The sequence below is a fragment of the Poeciliopsis prolifica genome, unplaced genomic scaffold, assembly GCF_027474105.1.
Source record: "Poeciliopsis prolifica strain line A6 unplaced genomic scaffold, Auburn_PproV2 SCAFFOLD053, whole genome shotgun sequence".
Classification (NCBI taxonomy): Eukaryota; Metazoa; Chordata; class Actinopteri; order Cyprinodontiformes; family Poeciliidae; genus Poeciliopsis; species Poeciliopsis prolifica.
In genome coordinates, this window is record NW_026562428.1 from 829,450 (window position 1) to 852,500 (window position 23,051).

General features: G+C 42.2%; 1 protein-coding gene across 3 annotated transcripts in view; it reads left to right on the forward strand.

Moving 5' to 3' along the window:
- filip1l (filamin A interacting protein 1-like) overlaps positions 1-23,051 on the forward strand; it is a 47,288-nt gene that overhangs the window by 18,090 nt on the left and 6,147 nt on the right. For 2 of the 3 annotated variants that reach the window (XM_055059169.1, XM_055059168.1), the window contains exon 5: positions 20,591-23,051. This exon is cut by the window's right edge and continues 357 nt beyond it. In XM_055059169.1, the coding sequence (XP_054915144.1) occupies positions 20,591-23,051 (2,461 nt within the window). Of the gene's footprint in view, positions 1-15,732; positions 15,820-20,590 lie in introns of those variants that run through there. The other variant, XM_055059170.1, reaches the window with a different exon arrangement.

Consider the following 23,051-nt stretch of genomic DNA (forward strand, 5'->3'; position numbering starts at 1 on the left):
CTTAAAAGTTTGTTTTGGTTGTGTTTACCCACAATGCCCTGCTTTTTAGTTCTCTTCCTCCAATTGCTACAATCTAACGCCACCATTTTACTTTACACTTTATGAAGGAGGAAGTTGTGTTCAGTGTCTTCTCGGGAGGTTTTTATGTTGTTCGGGAACGGGTTTGAGCTGCAGCAGCTGGAAGTGGAACAAATGTTACCATTTCTGTCCCCAATCAAGTTGAGTCTGCCAAGGACTATCTGGCATGGAAACAAAAACTCCTGGTTTTCCAAAGCCGTTCATTCATCTACCGGAGTATGATTAAAAATACCGCATTTCCAGCACTATAAATACTTTTTCAAGGCACATTAAGTTGGCAAATAATTTAAGACGCGGAAAAAAACCTGTGCTTGGCATTAGGCTTTCGTTAAATGCTTGATCTTCTTGACCTTTACACATCGAGACAGTCGGAACGAGAAAGGCTTGGCCGGTGGAATTCTCAAAACCGAAACTTTACGAAGTTTCACACGGTGCAGCTGGCTTTTACGAGGCACAAATAAAGATAACAAGTGCGCTGACGTCATTTATTACCGCATTAATTGATTATTAACATTACTGAGGGCTCCTTTAATGCATACAGACCACAGTAGCTGCATGCATGGAAACACAACCCTCTGCTCCGTCTGTACCGTTTACAGGCCGGGCAGTATAGGTTCATGCCATCTGGTTGCCTTACGACGTGCCTGCAGAGCAGATTGAGAGAATTTCTTGACTATGCTCTCATCTTCATCGTTGTCACAGAGACACTTATTATCCAGGCCTACCTTCCAATTTGGAGTCTTTTTTTACGAGCTAGGTTTTTCTTCTATACCCATGATTGGTGTTCATGCCTGTGCAGGTTTGTCTCACCGAGGCAGGTGGTGCGCGCCGCACAGATCAGAAAGGTGATAAACGACGTCCAAACAGGACCGGGTAGGATAGTCTGATTTGGCCTCCACCCTGAAACCAGCCTACGACTCGACCTTCAAAAAATCTAGAGGGAAAGATGCCTGCTCCAGATTCCGTCAAACGGACATTTCCTTTTACTGGAGGGAAAGTCGGTTCCTCAGGCTACGAGTGACGCTTCTTACATATTTGCTGTCTGACGCTGTGAAGATCCATTTCAACTGATGTTGAAGTCAGTGGTCGCACAGCTACAGCACATTCAACAACAGCCATAAAACACACACACACGCACGCATACACACACACACGCACGCATACACACACACACAAACACACACACACACACACACACACACAATTCTGCATGAATTTCTCACATCCTGCAGGTTTCCTACGCTGTGATGTATAAAAAGACAAAGACTCTCCTCTTCTCACTGTTTCTACTACATGACAGCTAAAAGTTGTTGCTATTTTACTGTTACATCTATTCTTATTTGAAAAGGAATATATTTTTGCTAGATTTACTCTCTAAACTCAGAAGAATTTTTTTTTCTGGTTTGGCATCACTAAGCAAAAACAACAAAAACAAGACAATCCTTAAAATATATATTTTCAAAAAAGAAATCATATATTACAACAGTAGTGTATTTTTTTTAGCTTTCTTAGCTCAAATTAACATAACTTTTTAAAATAATAATTATTTTTGTTATGTTTGTCTTCCTGAATAAGTAAATGGATGTTGGAGCATTTGTCTATTTTATATTTAACTAATTAAATTCTTCTCTTTTTTTTCATTCAGAGCCAAAATGACATAAGGGCAAAGTATAAGACTGTTTTACAGTTTTGGTAAAAAATGCACAAACAAAAAATAATAATTTTATCATGTAAAATCTGATATGAACTGTCGATTTCCAGTTGTATTGATTTGATCGGGGGTTTTTTCCACGAAAGGAAACCTGACAGTTGTGACTACAATTCGGCGGAAAATAGTTCATCGATGAATTTCTAAGCAGATCCCGTAAAAACAGCGACACCGGTGCAGGCATGCTCGGTGACAACGTGTGGATGGAAATGGAAGAAGAGCCGCGAGCCATGAAGGGAGAACAGAAACCAGAAATTCCAGGAATAGAAACAGAAACAGCAAATGAAAGGATGAAGGAATGCTAGTGAACATCAGCAAGCTGAGAAAGAAAAAAAAAATCTTCCAAAACTGGTAAAAATGAGTCATTTCAGATTGACCAAACCGTTGCTGCAAACGGCGGCATGAATGGAACAAAATGAGGTGATCGTGGTGATGATGTGAATCTTTTTTTGCTCCACGTGAACGTGCCGTTGCGTGCCGCCGACCCGCTGACCTGACCCATCAGCCAACGCTCCCAGAACCTCTGTGACCTCAGCCTCATTCATCTGAACATTAGACAAACCGTCCTCCTTCATTTCGCTTCACCCCAAATATTTTCAGTTATGCGATTTATCATGTTCGCACTCTAAAGTTGCTAATTAATCAGATAAATCTCTTTTTTTTTCAGCTTGACGTTTTACTCTGCAACCAAGCGGAACTTGTAAAATCAAAAAACCACAGTTTCAGTGTTTTTTTAAAAATTTTTATTATTATTATCTTATTTTTTCTGAAAGAGATAATAAACATGTCCGGCAACAGACCAAGTACATGTGAAACCAGCTGAAAAAGTCAATAAATAAATAAAAAACACAACCCCTGTGTTCAGTTAAACACTGTCAAAGCGTTATTTAGCAGCATGTGTAAAGCAGAGAGCTAATTAGAGCCAGGGATTCGTCATTGCATGCCGTAATGTGATTACGTCTCTCCGACAGAATGCGGCGATAAGACCTCAGCGACCGCAAAGCTTCTCCTTCTGCTCGTACTTTCCCAACCATTTTTAGACGCGCTGAAGGAGCAACACAACGAAACGCGCGGCCAGGGAGAATTTAAGGACTTTGAATTAAATGTGTGAATGTTTTCCAGTGAGGTTTGGCTTTGCATGTCCTGATTTTTTTTCATGTCAAATCAACATGACTTTAAGGTTTAAGCTTGGCCATCCACAATCTGTTCTAAAGGACAGAATTCCAATGGGATGGAGTGAGTTCGTGGGAATTTTGGGATTTCCACTTGGATTTCGGTCTCAAGAGCTTCTGCAGCCTCTAGTAAGTTTTGCTTTTAGAAAATTTAGACTAAAATGCAACACGGACGTTTGTGGTCGTACCTCCAAAACCCCTGAATTATGTCATTCAGATTACATCATTTACACATGGAACAATACACAGTAATAAACCTTCATAGAGGCAAATAAGGTGATGAACAAAGACTTACACAACTGACATTTTTCACACATTCACACCTATTCCCTCTTATTTAATCAATTTCCTCAAACAAACCAGAGAAGTACAAAGGTGGTCTGCCTCATAAAAACATTCAAATTCTGCATCAAGCCGACTTAAAATTGGCTTTGTGGCCGTATTTCTGAGCAGGTCCATTTTCCCTTTAAAAGGGTCAAACCTGACAGCTTACGTATGAGGCTGAACTAAGTGGACTGGGTTGTATTTCAACCAAACAGCAGCAGTTTTAAGAACAATTGAGTGTTCAAAACTAAACAGAGCTTGATGAATGATCATGTGGACAAGGAATCTGGGGGAGTGATGCATGAGCTAATCTTTTATTTGCAAAGGGAAGTAGTGCCAGGGGTGGAGAGACAGGGGGTCAAGCAAGCGAGGAAAAAAAATGCATCTAATGCAGACTTAACAGGACGTATCTCTGCTTGCTGTGAACCATGAAAGGCCTCTGCCAGAGACGGAGACAAATGATAGGGACACTCAAGCTGCAAAAGAGAAAATCTAAGGAAAGAGACGCAAACTGTGGAGGATACCTCTACCCGCCTGCCGCAGCTCTGACTTACGTGGTGCTCTCATATTCGCTGTGGCGGACACCGGCTTGAATTATGGCTCGGCAAAACGGGGTCAAAGGAAAGCCGTCCTGTCAGGCTGGAAGGAAGCGACGGCATGAAACTCATGTTTATGTGCTGATGGCTGGCAGCTGCTGCTCCTGAACAATGGGCCCGGTGCTCCCAGCCAAGTCAGAGGCCAGACAGTGAGTAAAATGTGGAGGGACAAAAGAGCTGCCTCTACTAACCCATGTGTCGCGAGGCCTGTCACAATAATACATTTTGCTGAGCAATTAATTGTCTCTCCAAAATCATTGCGATAAACGATAATATTGTTTGAAGACCATTTCAAACTGATGTAAATGTTTCGCCATTGCCGACTTATTTGTCGGACATGTTGGACGTGCTTGATGTGTCAAATGCTCCAATTGCCTCAAATCGCGCCGCGTTAGACTCTGAAAATGTGCCGCGATGGACCCTCAATATCCTTCCACATAGACTTTCAACTTAAAGCGGATGCGCAAAAATGCGTTTGCTGTGAACTCACCATTAGAGTCTTGCTCCAACTGGAGGAGTTTAAGTATTTCAGAGGATAAAAAGAGTTTCCACCCAGGGTATCTGGGATCGCCCTTATTGTCAGAGTGAGACATTTGGTCAGAGTAGAGCTGTTGTTCCTTTATCAAGAAGAGTCAGATGTGGTTGCTCAGGTTGGGATTCCTCCTTGTGAGGGGTTCCAGGTACATCCCACTGGCAGGATACCTAGAGGAAGACCCGGGATATGCTTTAGGGATTAAATTGTCGGCTGAAATGGGAACGCCCCGGGTTTCCCCTGAGGATCAGGCCCAGGTGGCTGGGACAGACAAGCCTGGGCATCGCAGCTCAGGCTGCTGCCTCTGTGACTCGGGCCCAGATTAGCAGGAGATAATGGAAGGCTGTACTCATGCAGAGGAAGAAAGGATTTGAATTATTCGAAGTCCCAAGAGCTTGCAAAGAATGGTCTCGACGTGGGATTCTCCAAATCCATTCAGTAAACATGTAAATAAGTCATTTTTCTAAACTTCCAAGTCAAGTCCTAAGTTTCCAATGACTGGAGCAAATTACAAACATCTAGTAAATCTGGAATCCAGCATTGCTTTGGTCAGGAATTCAGGCCATTGAACCACTGAATAGATTCGATTCAATCCCTGAAATGTCTCAGCTCGCTGATTTGAGCTGTTTATTAGGAAGGATTAATTTTACTTTATGACAAAACCGGAACTATTAATGGTTTCAAAATTCAAGAGATAATTTGTCATTGAATTAGTTGAGTTGGTAGATATTACTGGTGCAGAAAGCCTTATAGGAAACGTTTGTTGAGGTTAAGAAGGGCCTGCTGAGGCTTAGAGGGGCGAGTGTCACGTTGTGATGCGGAAATCCAAAATTTAAGGCTTTGGGGAGATTGATCGAAGAACAGCAGAGAGCTATCAGGGAGACCACCCTATCTCAGTCCATCCCAGGCTTTGACAAGAGAACCCAGAAACCAGGAAATAGGAGTCACAGGTGGGTTTTAAATTCTCCTCTCACAGAGCTGACACAAGGTGCTGGAGATGATTGATGACAACACTTTCCTGTAAGGTAATGAGACTGGAGGAGAGCCGGCGCTGTGCTGGGATACAAAGATAAACATTGTCTATTTACATCAAACTTCTGTCCTCAATAGAAGAGATTGCTTTCCGATGTGTCTCAAGAAAATCAATCAGGTTTAAGCACTTCAATTTGTTTTAGCAGGATGTTATGTGACAGATCAAAAAAATAATTAATATTGCATAATGATGGAGGGAAAAATGTTGAATGATTTTCAGCTTTCCATTGTAGCTGCAGTCTGACCTGAACCCAGAGTCATAACCCGCTGGTCCACCACATTCCCACATAGGACAGCCTGCTGTTATCAGTCTTTGAGTTTGGCCTCAGATTTCTAACTGAAATCACATCCAGACTTTGACTGGACCATTTTAACAATGTGCTTTATTCTGGCTGTTTGTTTGGGTCTATTCTTCTGACAGAAGATCTCAAGAGTTTTGAAGCTTCTACAAGGGTTTCTTCCAGGATCGGTCTTCCGACTGTTTCCAGCTTCTTTGTCCGTTAAAGAAAGGCATCCCGCAGCATGACGCCGATTCTTTTTTCAGGCTACATTTCATGTGTTTGCTAAAACAAAAAGAAATGTAGAATAGTGATAGAGCATGATGTCTCCAACTTGTCTCCCGCATTCAGCTGAATGGTTGAAATGTTGCAAGCTAATTCCGACTCCACTGCCAGGATCACAGCCTTTATACTCGACAAGTTTTCAGTGAGAGCTGCATGGGGTTTCGGTTTTGAAAACAAGTGCCGTTTCAACCCGGGAGTGCCAATAGCGGCTCGGTCCCAACGGCTGAGGAATCAGTGCTGTCACCGAGATCATCCGGGTAGGAGGGAGAGTCACCACGAGGCAGGGATGTAGGAAATTTAACTTTTGGAGGCATTTTGGATGAGACAAAAGCCAAAATTCGAGTCGGGTTATAGTAGCGGGAAAACCACACCGAAAAGGGATGGAAAACTATTAAAAATGTGACTAAAATAACAGTTATTTCTAGTTGTTTTTGCAGGAGCTCAGCCAGACTCATCCTACCTTGTCATTTGCTCTACCAGAAGACCACTCGGTACAAAGTTTGTTGGTGCACAACAAACTTTTAAGTGTGTGAAAAAAATATAAAAGAATGTAAACAACAACCAATTACAGAAATAGAAGAAAACGCACACAAATAGTTTTGTTCCCAATTCCTGCCAGAGCCGACTCCACTAAAACATCGAACCTCCATCAGTCCTCATCATCGTCTCTGCAACGGAGTGGACAGAGCTAAACCCCAAACCCAGAAGTGCTCTTTGGATTCCCTCCAGATGCGATCCATCTGTTTTGCTCAGTCAATAAGGTGAGACCAGTCACGTCAGCGCAGACGGTGACATCACCCCGATCATGGCTGCCATCCAGCATCCAGTCTCCAGCTCGTTATTAACCAAGCATCCCCGCAGAACACTTCATCAAACCTCAAAGTGTGTTGCGGTATGACGTGTCTGAAAGGGCAGAGGCCTAACAACACCCCCCTTCCCTCTGCCTTCCTGAGAGGTTTCAGGTTTTACGGTCAGGAATGACATAAGGTCAAAGCTAAAGCTGCTTTTAAAGTTAGAAAATGTGACTGGCTTAAACCAGGCTGCAAAATGAAAAAAAAAGTGCTCTGAAGAAGACCAAGAATCAAAGTCGTGCAAGTTGAAAACTTTGGTTTAGTTGTTATGAACAGCGTCATCCCATTGAGTTCCACTAGAGGGATGGATTTAGTTGTAGGATTTCTCTTTTGCCCAAGAGTCATTTCTAATGCTAGCGATAGAGGGACGACCCTTTGTTTTGGTTGTATTTACCCAGAGCACCCTGCGGTATAGTCTCTTACTTTTTTAGTGGTCTCCAGTAGGGACCGCTCCAAAAGAAGCAGTCCCTACTTAGCATTCACATATGATTTCAAACTACCTAGGAGTTCATTTTAACTGATTGATGTTGATAACTTTTTTCCCCCCCAAAAAATTTATTTCACCATTGGACTAACAGCTTATTTTTATTTGTTTATTTATTTATTCCGTTGATCTTTGACAAATATGAAAACAGAAGTGATCTTTTGCATTATAAGTAGAAAGACTGAATGGTGGGTCACACCCTTTGTTTCATTAAGTTAGTCTTATTAGGCTTTCCACAAGATGGGCACACCCAGATATACCCTGACATTACAGACATTACCCCATTGGAGCACGTCCACGGCCACAACGTGTGCACAAATAGTTGGTTGCTGCTAGAAAAGCTATAATTGGCTATAATTGTTATGTACAATGATAGCATTCAGACTGACACTCAGTTTTTTGTTTTCAGGACTTGCAGATATAGACTCAAGTGGTTTTAGTCTGCTCCTAAATCAGACGTTGCATCACAAAACATAATACTGCGGCAGCCCAACCGTACGTCTTCTTAGAGACAATCCGAGGCAAATTTCCAAGTCGGTTTCGAAGTCGGTTTTTCAGGATCCCTCATCCGAAGAGCAGAATGATGTCAGTATCACACAGACAGCCAACCCCGGAGTCACACCCTACATGCTCAACGACTATCATCTGCATTCCTGCCAGATGCTGGAGGTGAGGGCCAAGAGGACGGACCGGGCAGGAGGCTGCGAGAGACACAACACGTCCGGCACGGCATGTAGAGGAAGCTGTTGCGAAAGATTGTGGCTGCTCACGTGTCACCCTACTGAGAGGGTCACAGCAACGGCATAATGGACGCATCATTAAAGGGTGATATTGCCTTTTCTCTCAGACATTTCAGCAAACAGGAAATATGCATTCTGAAGATGTCTGTGGACATATTTTGTGAAATGGTGTCACGCAACACGTTCTAAGGTCTTCATTCATTTGAATTTTCCTCAGCAGATGAGTTGTGTCTTGTTTCTAATCGTCATAATCCCACAAATCTGAGGCGCCGTTCCAGGGAACAACCATGACTGGATCTTCTGAGCTGTTCATACTTTGGAAGCCGGACAAACCTCATGAGAGCCTCCAGAAAAATGACTAATGAGGACATCTGGAGACGTTAGTGGGAGGTGTGTCGTCCAGTGAGCAAACAGAGGGGACGGTGAACAAGAACAGGCCGAACAGACTGGAAGCTTTAGGAGGAGGAGGGAGGAGGAGATTCTTGAGGTTCCAACAGGACAACAATCCCAAGCACACATCAGAACCAGTTTCCTTTAACTTTAACCCTGTAGAGAAATTGTACATTGTTGTTAAAAGCTGAGTTGGAATCAGGAAATCAAGCAGTTTATGATGCAAAAAGTGCATAAAAATTATATTAGGATACTATTGAAAGCTATAAAAGGGATGAGAATGAACTGAATATTGTTGAGTATACATGTTCAAACACTGGTGAATTATTTTGTATGTGGATTAAAACTCACACGTCTAAAACGCTGACGCATAATGAGGTGGGAAACGGGACTTTAAAAGCTTCCTTGAAACTTGTCGGTTTGAGCTTCCTTCAGCTGCGTCTCTATGACAACAGCAGTGTAATGAATGTGTTTCACAGAGGACTTTTGGATTCCCCTCCTCCCCCACTATTTATGAAAGGATGAACAGATTGTGGATCTCATTTCCTGTGTTTAGAGATGCTCCACGTCTGATGAGTTTCTTCAGCTCAGCAGGCGTTTGCATTGGCCCAGCTGTCCTCCTGACAGGAGCAGGACTTTAAATGAGAGCCGCTCATGTTCTCCTCCAAAAGTGAGCGAGCATTTACTTCACGCCAGCTGAGCTTTAAATAAAAGACTGCTGTGGTTCCAGAGTCATTTCTCCAATTCAGCCTCTCTCCTCAAACGCCCTGTTAGGACTGAGCTGTGATAGCGGAACCCGAACATTAACGGATCAGGCAGATCAGGGCTGCACTCAGTAAAGTGGCACCTTCCCTCGGCACATTGGTAACTGAGACCATCTCTGGTGCAGAGGCCGCTGTTCCTGGGTTGATTTACAGTAAGCTGTACAGCAGTACAGGTGGAAGTAGATGGTGAGAAGAATCCCAGGATTTTGATCCGACTCATATGAGCCTAAATAGCGGCTCTTGTTCGTCTCTTCAGGCCGTTTGAGATCAACGCTAATCCGTCTGGAAACCTTCAAAGAGGCAGATCTGCCCGGCTCACCTGACAGCTGGGAAGACCAAAGAACACACAGCAAACAGCCTCACCTTGATTAGTCCTGCCAGCTTAATGAGAGATCTGTTTGCTGTCGTGTGAAGTTTCCTCTACTTGGTTCTGCTGGTTGCGTCCAACCCGTCTACACAAACAGCATCCGCCTTTACATCAAAGATGGCCAACGGTTACCAGCTGAACCAACCGAGGGACAAACTTCCCTCTTCACTTCTCTCTGTCGACAGTCACCATATTTTGTCAGTCTGTAAACTACAGTCTTTGGTCAAAGTAGGAGAAAGGTTGTCCAGCAGTCTATGCTGGGGATGAAAAGTTATCAAAGTTTTCAGTAGTGTGGCTGAAGAAAGCACAGTTTGTTTAACTGGTTATGTAAGCCTCATTTTTCTCCACATAAACTCTCCATGTTCTGTTATCTCAGCTCTCAAACCTTTGCAGAGACCGTCACCAGACATGTTCATGCGAACCGAGGACAGGATGTGTACAAAGTATTTTTTTTATTGTTACCATAAACACCTGGAATCATCCTGATGGTCTGGATGTTTGCCTCCACACTGAGTTTTTGCCTCGGGTTCCCATCAAACTGAAGATTCCAGTGGCTTTTGTCATGACGGGACAGGAAGTATTTCCATCTGTGAGACAGTTTGTGATAAGTGAGGAGAAATCCATTCACTTTCCTGTCTCTCTTTATGTTCAGTTCATCCACATTTTCCATGCTGCCAAACATCCATTCAACTGAATCCTCTTTAGAGTATTGGAAAATGTTTTTGACAACCCCTCACCATGATGCTACCACCGCTATGCTTGACGGCTAGTGCAGCGCTTGCTTTGCTCTTTGGTTTGAAATCTTCTTAACTCCTGCAGACAGATCTCTTCCCACCAGACTTTTTTCTATCAGCGTGTATTTTTTGCATGCATTTTGAAGTATCACGTTAGAAAGGTTTGATGGAAATGGCAAAACTTGAAGACTTCAACATGTTAAAAGTTCTTGCAATTTTGCATGACAGCTGGATTGAATCACATCTACTGCAACCGGGTCGTTTGATCTTTGGTATTTCACTGTTGGCATCAGCAGCTGAAAATTTTGCGCGTTGATTTTTGAATAGTTTCTGTTTCTCAACTGTGTTTCGGAAGCTTCCGGTTTATTGTGAATTTTGACCCTCTGAGGCTGACATACAGTCCAAACTGTGCACCTATTTCTTATTTTTAGGTTTCGTATCTTGAATAGTGAACAAAGAAGTTAATTTAGAATACTGAATTCATTTTGAGAGATGTTAGAATGAAAGCTGCATGGAGGACTTCAAAAGTAAGGGAAATTATGAATACCACAAGAGTACTGTAGGCTACCGAGGAGGAATTTGCCTCTACAGTAATTTAGACTCTGCAAGTTACCATCACAACAGGTCTACAGCCAGAGAATGGCTATAAAATCCAATCTTTGCCATAAAAGGCCAACAGCCATCCTCTTGAGATTTTCTAAAGCTGGCAATCAAAATCATGAGCCACTTTAATGGAAGAACACACGCTGAGGCCCAGGCTGAGATCAGACGAGAAGCAGTGTAGGAAATCTGGAAAGCAAAAAGAGGAGGGCGGAAAAGAATTTGACAACAAGAGTTTAAACAAATTACAAATACAAGAACATGGAGACGAAGGCAGGGGCAGATGAAGGAAAGCGGAGTATGCCTCCCTCTTCCTCCTCGTCGTCATCTGACGAGGAGGAAGAGGGACGAGGAGGAAGAGGGAGGCAGACACGTGGAGCCGATTACAAGACAATGATGTCATGCACGCATGTCAGGTAACCAGGCCCTGGGCTGTGTATCGGACCAGTGTGTGTGTCAGAGAGAGCACTGAACAAGACCAGACATCTTCCGGGACGAAGCCGGAAGAGAGATCCCAGTCAGAGAAGACGATGGTGGGACCTTCAGACAGACCAGCGTTCAGCTGAGACAGACAGACAGACGAAAAATAACAGCATTCCATTCGTTTTACACATGAATGATTTGTCAGACCACTGGATTTAAATGTTCAACTCAACAGATTATGTTAATAAATCAAAGAGATTGAACAACAAGTCTAAACAGCAGCTTGCGGCTTGTGTGACATTAGCTAAAAATGACACTTTTTCTTATACATTCTTGGCTTTTTCTCTCATTCTGTGCATCTGTCCCCCAACTTTTATTGCAACATTTTTTCCTTTTTTTTCCCGTTACATTTCGTTTTTAGATGCTTCAACTAAGACGCACACTAATAAAAAAAAAAAAAAAAAAAAAAACATATTAAAATATTGTTAGTCTTTTTTCAAATTATTTATGTATTTTTGCCCAATACATGTTTTGACATTTTTTCTGTTATTTTATTTTATTTTTTTAAAATTACTTTTTAGGGAAAAAAAAAAGAAGCTATAGGCCATTATTTTAGGAAAGTGAAATGAAAAATTTACTTTTCGCTCCATCTTTTCCACCATAATCGTATTCAAATGAATCAGTTTTTTTTTTCTAGCACATTCTACAGATTCTTTGCGGGGTTCAAGTTCTCCCTGAAACACTCCTTCAAGGCCTGATTGTTGTCCCGTGTGATTTCAGTGTTTAAGGAACACAACACAGCTCAGGGCATCAGTTAGGGAAAATATCTCATTGCAAGCTGTAGCGTATTAATCTCTGTGGTACTTTGGAAACTTTTACCCGCTTGCTCAGCTAAACCCATGCTGTTTTTTTTCACTGTCTCGGCAATGACAGTGGACAGAGCTGTAAAAAAAAAAAAAAAAAGAAAATAATTTTTATCCTCAGAAATGTTCTTTTCTTGGGAACATTGAAATTAACTTTTTTTTTTAATTAACTAAATTTTGTTTCGATATGAAAACATCAGCATATTTCTGATGCGAGTTGTGAAAGGAAACGCCTCGGTTACGTCGACGCTCTAACAGCCTGCATGTCTACATCGCAATCAAGCGCATGTTGTCAATAGCAACTGGTAATCGCAACTTTGGACGAATTGCCCACTTGACTTGTTTTTGTCGTTGGGACACGCGATAGGTTGCACTAAGAGTTTGTTGAAGACACAAGTTTTGTTATTTGACAAGCTCTTTACAAAGCTTGTTAAAAGCCCAAACCTCCACATTATTCTGCACAGTGTCAGAGCAAGAGTCATTCCTTAGTGGTTACACAATACCTCTTCATCTCCCCACTATTTGTCATCTGGCGGAGGCTTGTCACAGCAAACATGCTCATGTGGCCTGCTCCTATGTTTGATCCCCAACATCTGTTTCAAGTGTGCATTACTCAGAGCCCTCAATATGTCCAGGTCCTGAAATAGAATCCAACTTTGGATGACCAAACTGTTTGTTCCAAGCGCAAACATTGTGTTGCAGAGGAATGGGAACAAACATCGGAGTTTAGAGTCGGAGCCTCGTCGACGGGGTTGATGGATTGCGAGGCTCCAGACATGGCACAGCACTCTTGTTTGAGGTGACTGATATCAAGCATTGGATTACACAAGTGTTGCACAAGCAGTATCATAAATGCAAATGAGAGATTGAAGGAACGCTTTGTTTAATATCAAAATTGTTAATAGGCAGGAGGGCTGAGAACCAGGACAGGGTGTTAGGCTGGAGCGGTTATGCTTCTTTCCCAGTCCCTAGAACCAGTTTATAAATAGTCTGCCTCATCCGTCTGGTTTTTTTGTTTTTTTTATGTCTTAAAGAACAAGATCCCATCTCCAAGCTAAACCCAACTCCATGTGTTTGCATAGGCAGCTCTGGGAAGTTCCTGCTATCTTTGGCGTGGTCTTGTTCTCGGTGCCGGTGAAAACATTTTCCACACTGCCTCATTCATTGTCCTCCAGTAACTGTCTCCTCCAATCGGCTCCAAGCGTCGTGATTCATTCCAATTTCTTACATAAGCCAGAAGGTCACATACGTTCCGCTTCAGCTAGTTTCTGAAGCGGATCTGGAACGTGAAATTTTGCAGTTTCAACTTTGAGGATCATCTTCGACACCGTCGGCCTTCAACCAGAATGACTGTCATTGTCTCACTGCTGTTTCCTCTCATTATGGTGTGCCTGATGTCCAACTGCCATCGGAAGGAATTAATGATCGAAGAAGACAGTCATTGAGTCGTCTCTGGTGATGGTCTAGCCCGGCTGAGCTGTGGTGTGAGCTTCACTTGAATTCCTGTATCCATAATGCGTTGTGCTTTACATAACAGTCTTACCCTGTCATTTTAGATAAATCCCAGAACTCTCAGTTTCCATCAGCTTGCCTGGCAAGACTCGCAACGTTTAGCAACAATGACCTCAGCCATTGTGAAGCCGTGACATAGTCTGCTCAGTGGTTTGGAGACAGGAAGACTTTTTGGCCTCGTCTTTCCAAGTTCAACATTTGGCCTGAAGAACACCAAGAGAGAGCGTCGTCTTTTTACATACTGTTAGGTGCGAGGGAATAAGCTACCGAAACATTAACTGCTGCTGTTTCAACTGCCGGTTTTTCAAGAACAACTTGCTCATTTGTTTCTGTCATTGTTGGTCGAAATGGGTCCATTTTTCACCCAACAATAGACACTGACAGAGGAACCACAGATACAAGACCTGACTGCCGTATGACAAAAGGTGAGTCACGGTAGGAAGGATTTTCCAAATGTGGATTTAGACAGCTATACGGACAGAGTTTGGTGACAGCATTCTGAAGGACTAACAATGTGGCGCTGATGCAGCCGGCTTAAGGTACGATTATGGATTGGCAGAAAATTCCACTGTTATGTTTGTGAACTTATTCTCTAAAATCCACATTTAACATCACCGGGAAAGGTTAGGAAGAGTTAAGGTAACAGTGGCCAGCAAGTTAAAGTGGCCATGCATAATTTACTGCAAAATAATAATGACATAAAACGAATGAGTTGCGGTTATTTTAACAACCTCAAATGTTAAAGTGCAATATTTCGAACTCGCAAACTCTTGAAAACATCATTTTAGTTGTTCGATGCGCTCAGATTGTGACGTTGTGAATGTTACACCAGGAATAAAGCGCAACTCAACTCCGTGGCTGTGATGCAATTTCAATAGCAGCTAGCTGTGTAGCAATGCTAAAACTGAGTCGTAGCTAAACAGGAAGAACAATCATCTCCTACATTACCTTTAGCGTAATTTTGCATCTTTTTAAGAGCAAACATGTTTCTTTAGCTAAAAGGCTTTTTAGTTAAATATGATTCTCATCATATTGATAAGTTTAAAGCATTTTTATTGATGCTTTTTTATTGTTACTTATTTGTTTTATTATTATTGGGGCTTTGCAAATGAAAATATGTTTAACATGTACTGTACAATTTGTCACATATCAATTATGATTAAAAAAAACAACCTATTCAGTGGAAAGTGGTGATATTATCTTTTACTCAATATGATTCTAAAATCTAATGTATCAATTCTGATACAAAAAGGTGGTGTTTGTTCAGTTCTTTCTTCTTAAAAGTCTCATACTTTGTTTGTGTTCATTTACTAATAAAGAAACTGATGGTGGGACAGAAATCAGAACCATTAATAAGGTGAAAAAAATATCAAAGAATACGGTTGTAATTTAAAGCATAAAGCCAAAAGAAAAGTGGAGTATTTCATATGAAAAGGTTGAACTGAATTTGACCTTATGACTCCTGACATATAACAGACCTATGAGCTAGATGTGTACTGCTTTTCTCTTTGGCTGTTAGGTTTTGTGTGGCGATCAGGCTAACGGCGCAGAAAACCTGATCCCATATCACTGTCATCACAGATTGCAAACTGCAGACAAGCTGGTGTAAAACTCTTCAAACCTCGCATATAAGAACTCCGCTTTCGACTAAGACTTTTTGTAACTTCACAAAACGATTCTTGAGATTTCCTCTCTCTTTCGGCTCCGTAAACGTCTGGATTTGACGGGAGCCAGACGGAAACACCGAAACCCAAAACTCTCCCCTCTCTCCTCACCTCCTGCTCCGTCTCCGGAGCCCGAACTTCGCACATCACAGCTCACCTCCTCGGCTAAACGCTTAAGCGCTGCTCTCACTCGCACACCAGCGGTGAGCACACCCCCTTCTTGTGAGCTCCTGCAGTGCAAAGTCCCATATAAGGACATGCTGATGATGTAATGGTCCGCGGGCAGGGAGCACATATTGTTTGGTCTAACTGTAGGAATGCCCACATTACAGCTTCTCAGAGTGAGAGCCGTAGACGGAGCTGAGGGGTCGAATGTTTTACGGAGAGATAATAAAGTCATAGCAGTAAAGCTGGGAGAGCAGGTAGGCACAATGGATGCTGTCATTTATATTCAAGATTAAAAAAGAAGCTGATAATTGGGAGTTAGCTCCCTTCCTGTTAATGTAGTTTTGTGTTGTTTCCGGAGAAAGTCTTTTTTGCTTAATAAAACTGTTTTTTGGGTGTAAAGAAGGATGTTTATGTGTAGGTCGGCGTCATGTTTGAACTAAATCTGGAATGGCAAAGTAAAAGTTGTGAACTTCACAAGTCGGCGGCATTTCTGTGATCGCAGAAATCAAACTTTCAGAGAAGCACAGAAAGAAAATGAAAAGCTGAATTTTGCTCGAAATACCTTGTCATATCAGAGATCTGTTGATCCAAGCGAAGGGTTGTTTGGTTTATGAGCAGCTGCTGGTCAGGTTGGAAACGTTCAAAACTAATAGCAGTTTGGAGTAACAGAAGTGAAGTCTACAATGTCAAAATTTGAGAAAAAGACTAAAGATTTAGCATTTTGCTGTGAAACGTTTCTAAACTCCTTTAAAATATTGTTTTTTTAGTATCTACTTAGGGTAGGGATAGAGTTAGTTTTTTTAAAAAAATACTCTGTTATTTTAAAAAGCCATACATAAAGTAATATTTAGTTACCATATCTTAAATGAAAGTTTGAGCTTTTAATTGTGCAACCAGAAGATTGTCATTTATATTCACTTTGAGAAAATTCATCCAAGTTTTCATTAAAAAATTTAATGGGGACAGTTGCCTGGTTTTTATCTTTTTTTTCTTTCTTTTTTTTGTATCACAACATACATTTGAGGTTATGTAATTATAATAACAAAAACTTTTAAGCAGAGATATTTTTTTTATATATATATAAGGAAAAAAATGACTATCACTTTTTTTTTGTTTTAAAACTACATCACTTTTATTTCAACACTTTGTATTTTTATGAAAAAGATAAAAATATTTCAGAAATATGTATATAAGACTATGTATTTTATCTCACTGGTCTAATTCATGTCAAAACTAAATGAATGCAAAACTAATTTAATAGTTCTTAACAGGCAACTTTATGTTTATTTGGTAGTTTTGATAAATGCATTTTGTCCTTGTTAGCGACACTTTCTTGTCGCTAACAAGGAAGTGTTTGTATTTCAGGAAAAAAAACTTTCCTCCATTTAATGAAAAGTAGGACATAATTCACACATTTTGATTGCACTCTGGAGGCAGACGTTTCATTGCGCTCGGCCTTTAAACCCCGCCGCTGCGCTGCATCAATCATCAAACGTTCTCTAGAACCGAGACTGTAGCTGAACATATATAACCTCAGCAGCTGTGGCAAGGGCCGGACATGCGGCGCACGCGGTGCCGCTCCGGGCTTTGGGCTGAGCCACAGTTTCCAGCCTCAGAAGTCCTGTAGAGAGGAAGCCGGCTGGTGAGAACTGCTCCCGCCTGGATGCTCCTTCCCCTCTCTAATAGGATTTAATGTTTGCTAAGCTCACGTTTAGAGAGGGGGGGGAGGGAAAACCTGATATTTTCAACAAAGCCAGAAACAATCCAGCGCAGCCCACAGACTCGTCAAATCGCTCCGTGCAAATAATTTTTCCATGACACATTTAAGACCCAGGGTGGTTGTCAAAGATTCTTTCAAGGGAGCTGGAGCGGCTGCAGTGTGGGTGGTAAAGGCATGATGCTGTGCTATGTATTCCTCCTTGCTAATATGCTTTCAATATGAGAGGAGCGCCGCTTAAAATCCAGATCAGCTGCTCGGTGCGCGTTCTAGACCAGAGGTCAACGACCTTTCCAATCCAGAGAGCCAAAACAATAAAAAACTCTGGAGCAGATGTTTGTAGATAGCTTCTTCATACGAAATAAGTTTTCTGGTTAAATTTAAGAACCAAATATTTATCTAAGAAAACATTCTTCTTCATGAGCAGGAAGGTGTGATATGACAGAGAAAGTGGCTGGACAAACAAAAGTATTCCTGGCATTATCAATATGCTTCTGCTGCAGAGATGACTAATTCAGATATTACTGGAAAACACATAGAAAACCTGCTAACTTTGTCATGCATTGAGTTTGTCATGTAGGCTTTAGAGCTGTTGCACTGTTGCCTAGCAGCGAGGAGGTCCTGGGTGCAAATCCCAGCCTGGGGTTGGCATGTTCTCTGGGTGCTTCGGTTTCCTCTGACAGGTCAAAAATATGACTGTTAGGTTAACTGAGACAATGGATTGGCAAAAAAGCATTCCTGGTAATATGATGTTCACTAGATCAGGATCTCGCTCTAAACTTAGACTTTAAAAAAAAAAAAAAAAAGCAATCGGCAGAGAATTTTGCCCTCCTTTGGCGTAAATTGCATCTCTCCTTCTATTTCAGCCGATGACATCACCCCCAAAACCAGCAGGAACTGAGATAAGGCCTTTGAGTAAACAATGATTATAGATGGGTTTACCCGACAGACGTGTTTGTTTTCAACTTCTCCCTAGCAATCGTGCGTTCCAGGCACACAGTCTGTTCCCAAAGAAGCATTTTTTTTAGCACATTTGCCCCTGAATGAGACGGCAGCAATTTACCCTTCGATTTGTGACCCATGAAGACGTTTAATAGCCGACGTGATGGTTGACAAAGTCACACAAGACAGTCGCAAGAAATCCTGGAAACTGGGATTTTCATCTCAAATTAAAATAACATTTCAAATGTCAGATTTAGCTAATTAAAAAAGTGGCTTCATCAAGTTCACCCAATGCTAAAAATGTCTGAATTTTTTTTTTTTGCCATGTAAATGTATAAAGTGGTCATTTTTTGTTTAAACCTGGATGTAAGAGGAAACGGAAAAAGTACAAATAAAAGAAACACACTGAAGGACTTTTTGAGAAAATAAGTTTACTTAAAAAAAAAAATTGTTATGTTTGATATGTTTGGGGTTTCGTCAACCAAAAAGATCGAGGCTGTATGCATTTATAAATACGGTATTAATCCACAAAAAAAACCTTGCTTTTGTTCCAACCCATAAAGTAGTGCCAAAAATACCAGGACTAACACATTTCAACAGTTTTTCTATGAAACATTTTATAATTTTTTTACTCTCATTTTAAAAACATTTTGTTAAACTTCATGTCAAATGAATAATCCATGACAGAAGGTGATTGTAGCCAGTTTTAAATAATTTTCTGACTTTGACACATTTGGCATAACTGGGTTGAAATACACCAAACATCACGCTACTGAAAAATGAAGCTTGGAAGGGTTCAAGTATTTTTAAACGCCCACAGAATAAACACACTAGCTACACAAATGAGCTTTGTTTTGGCAGTAAACATTACAATATAACATTTTACTCTCTGGTTTTTAATATCCAGTTCTTATTCCCCCCCCCCCCAGTTTGGCAGCCGTCAACGAGAGACATGACACTGCACCCGCGGCCCTGACATCATGTATCACCTCGCTTCTCTGAGGAGGTTTCTGTTTAAACTGTGGAGCAGGGGGAATTCCTTTAATTGCAAAAGAAAAAAGAAAGGAAGAAAGAGAGAAGAAACGGGGAGGGCAGGCGGTGGCGGTAAAGGGTGGGGGGGCCGGTGCAAGAGGAACCCCTCAATTATGGGATTGTTCCATGCAAGAGGGATGTTTGTGTGGAAATGCCTGGCAGCTGCTTCCCCCTAGGGGATGAACGGGCTCAGAGGCAGACGCCCTGACCGGCTCACACATCGAGCTGCATCATGTGGGACACGCGGCGCTCTAACACAGAACCATCTGCTCAAATTAGCCACTAAACACCACAATTCTTTCCCAAAAGAGCTGAAATCGGTAACCTATACCTTGGTGAGTGTCAAAAGTGTCAAAACAAACTCGCTCATGTTGCGTTTTCAACATGCGGGGGAATGTCTAATTTTCACACCAAGCCTGGCTGCAGTCATGGAAAGAACTACGCCCTGTGATTTAGCAGCTGGTGGAGCCACCATCAGCAGGAACTGCTAGTCATCACATTATGGCTTTATCACATCCTCAACATTGCCTCAGTTGAAGGTTCTTGATTTATTCGTTGGGTTGTAGGATTCATTCAGCTGTGATGTTGGCAACCGACTTTTTTCAGCCATTTCAATGGCTTGCTGCTTTTTTTTTTTTCATAAATCTGGCATTAAACTTTCCAGCTGAAGCCTGGAAATTCTGAGATGGGTCTATTTGTTTCTTTACTTTGAACATTTGAGGTTAACATTCTTCAATGTTAACTCCTAGGAAGATTAGAAACTGTCCTAAATGTTCAAAATGGGAAAATCTCTTAACTTGAGAATGATAAATTTCCTCTTTATCCACTAAAATACTTTACATCTTGTATTTTTTGAGGAGTACTCCTGCTTTCTCAGAGGTATTCATGTTGAACATGATCAGGATAATCCGGCACGTTTGACTAATAGCTCCTGACTTCTACTATTTGCTTCAAATTTAATGGAAAAAGGAAAAAAATTGTGCTGTTTTTATCATGGCAGCACATCTTGAACTGCTCAAACGTCCACCCGGCAGTTGAAAACTCAGCTTTTTTCTCTTCACATGAGATGTAGTTGGCAATAATGACCACACATAAACCATGACCCCCAAACTTCTGCTGTTTTATGATGTGTTAAATTTCCTGTGACATTAAGACTTTATTCCTCCACAGCCACAATGGGAAAATAACAGTGTTAGTGTGTCATTTATCTGAGATGCGGCCCAAATTTACCAAATGTTTACTGATAGATTTTATCAACTGGATAGATAAATCATATCTATAAATATATTTTGTACAGCTCATGTCTTTAAATCAAATGTTTTCTGTTTTCACAGGTTAAAGCTGCTAATCGATCAGGAAAAGGCACACCAAGAACGAAAAGACCAAGAAAACAACAAAAAGATAGAAAGTCTAAAGGAAGAGCTGACTAAACTCAAGTCTTTCGCGTTGATGGTTGTGGATGAACAGCAGCGTCTCACTGAGCAGCTGAATCAGAAAACGGTCAAGGTCCAAGATCTCAGCGCCGGATTCTCTCGAGCTCAGGAAGAGCTGAGCTCGGCTAATGCTCGTCTGCAGGAAGAGGAGCAGAAAGTCTTTCGCTTAGAGGCTGAGCTGCGCGAGCAGGCCAGTCGACACCATCAAGATCAGGAAGCCATGACTGCCAAACTGACCAGCGAGGATGCCCAAAACAGGCATTTGCGCCAGAAGTTGTCGGCACTCAGCCGGCAGCTGGATGAGCTGGGGGAGACCAATAAGACCCTGAGAAGGGCCGAGGAGGAGCTGCAGGAGATGAGGGACAAAATTAGCCGAGGCGAGAGTGGAAACTCGAGCCTCATGTTGGAGCTTGAAGAGTTACAAAAAAGAGTGCTTGAAATGGAGGGGAAGGATGAGGAGCTGATCAGGATGGAGGACCAGTGCAGAGACCTCAACAAGAAACTGGAGAAAGAGACCAAACAGAGCCGGTGCTTGAAAACCGAAGTCGATCAACTGACCCACAGAATTACGGACTTGGAAAAACTGGAGGACGCTTTCGGTAAAAGCAAACAAGAATGCATCTCACTCAAAAGTAACTTGGAGAAGGAGAGGACAGTGTCAAAGCTTCTGAGCAATGAGCTGGAAGGCTTGAAAGCCAGAGTCAAAGAACTGGAGGCCGCTGAGGGCAAGGTGGTCAAGACGGAGCAGACGCTGAAGGAAGATCTGACCAAGTTAAAGACTTTGACGGTTATGCTGGTGGATGAGAGGAAAGCGATGGCCGATAAGCTGAAACAGATGGAGAACAAGGTGCAAAACAGCACAGGCAAGCTTCAGGCTGAGCAAAACAAAGTTACATCAGTCACAGAGAAGCTGATAGAGGAGAGCAAGAAGGCATTGAGGTCAAAGGCAGAGCTGGAGGAGAAAATGTGCTTCGCAACAAAAGAGAGGGATGACTTGAAGGCCAAGCTACGAACCGAGGAAGAGAGGAATAAAGATCTGGAATCTAAAGTCAATATGATGAAGAAACGGCTGCAGTCACTTGAGACAATTGAGAGGGAATACCTGAGAAGCAAAGCGAAAGAAGAGCAACTCAAGACACCTCTGGCAAATCGTTTTCAGCAAGAAGACAACAAAGTCAAAGACTTGACGCAGGAGGTTGAACATCTAAGACGGAAACTAAAGGATATGAAAGTGGCAGAGGAAGACTCATTAAAAACACCAGAGTATGAAACACTGGAGAAAAGGTTTGCCAATGAACAAGAAAGAGCCAAAGCCTTGATGGAGGAACTGGAAGTATCCAGAAAAGAGCTGACAATGTACCAACTGAATGAAAAGAAGGAGTGCAACCAAGAGCATGTCCTTTATAAACGCTTAAAGGAAGAGGAAGCAAAGTCTAGTCATCTGTCCAGAGAGGTGACAGCTCTGAAGGAGAAAATTCATGAATACATGGGAACAGAGGAGTCGATCTGCCGAATGAAAACTGACCACTCCACTCTGCAGAGAAAACTGACCCAGCAGGAGGTGAGAAACAAAGAACTCGCCCGGGAAATGGAGACGCTAACTCGAGAGCTGGAGAGATACCGACGCTTCAGCAAAAGCCTTCGCCCGGGCATGAATGGAAGGCGGTTTTCAGACCTTCACCTGTCGACCAAGGAGGTTCAGACCGAACCGCTTGACCTCATCCCTCCTAACAGCAAGACTATGATACCGCTGGAAAGAGCGGTGGTCAACGGTAAGCTGTATGACGAAAGTGAGGCGAACGATGGCGCAAACTACAGCAACGAACTGCAGCTCGCCAAATATAGCCCTTCACTTATGAACAATGTCAACAATCTAAACAACAACCTGAGGCGAGCAAGAGACCCATTCCTCAAAACCAAAGATGTTGCCCATCAGGTGAATGGCAAAATGCAACCACGGCATAACGGCAACCACGTCCAGTCTGGAGACGTGGTGTTGGCCCACTGTCCTGGACAGCCGCTGCATATAAAAGTCACTCCTGACCACGGACACAACACGGCAACACTAGAGATAACCAGTCCCAACACAGAAACTCTTCAGTCATTCACCAGCACCGCCGTCATACCCACAAGTGGAGGACCCCCCAAGCAGAGAATTACAATCATTCAGAATGCCTCAATTTCCCCTACCACAAAATCCATTTCTCCGACAACTAAATCCAAGTGTTCCTCCATCTCAGATGAACCGTGCTCCCCAGATAGGGCCCTGTCACCTTTCACTACGACTACTTACTCCAGAGCCAGGACGCCAGACTCATGTGGTTCTGTAACACCAGACCGAGCTATGTCGCCGATACAAATT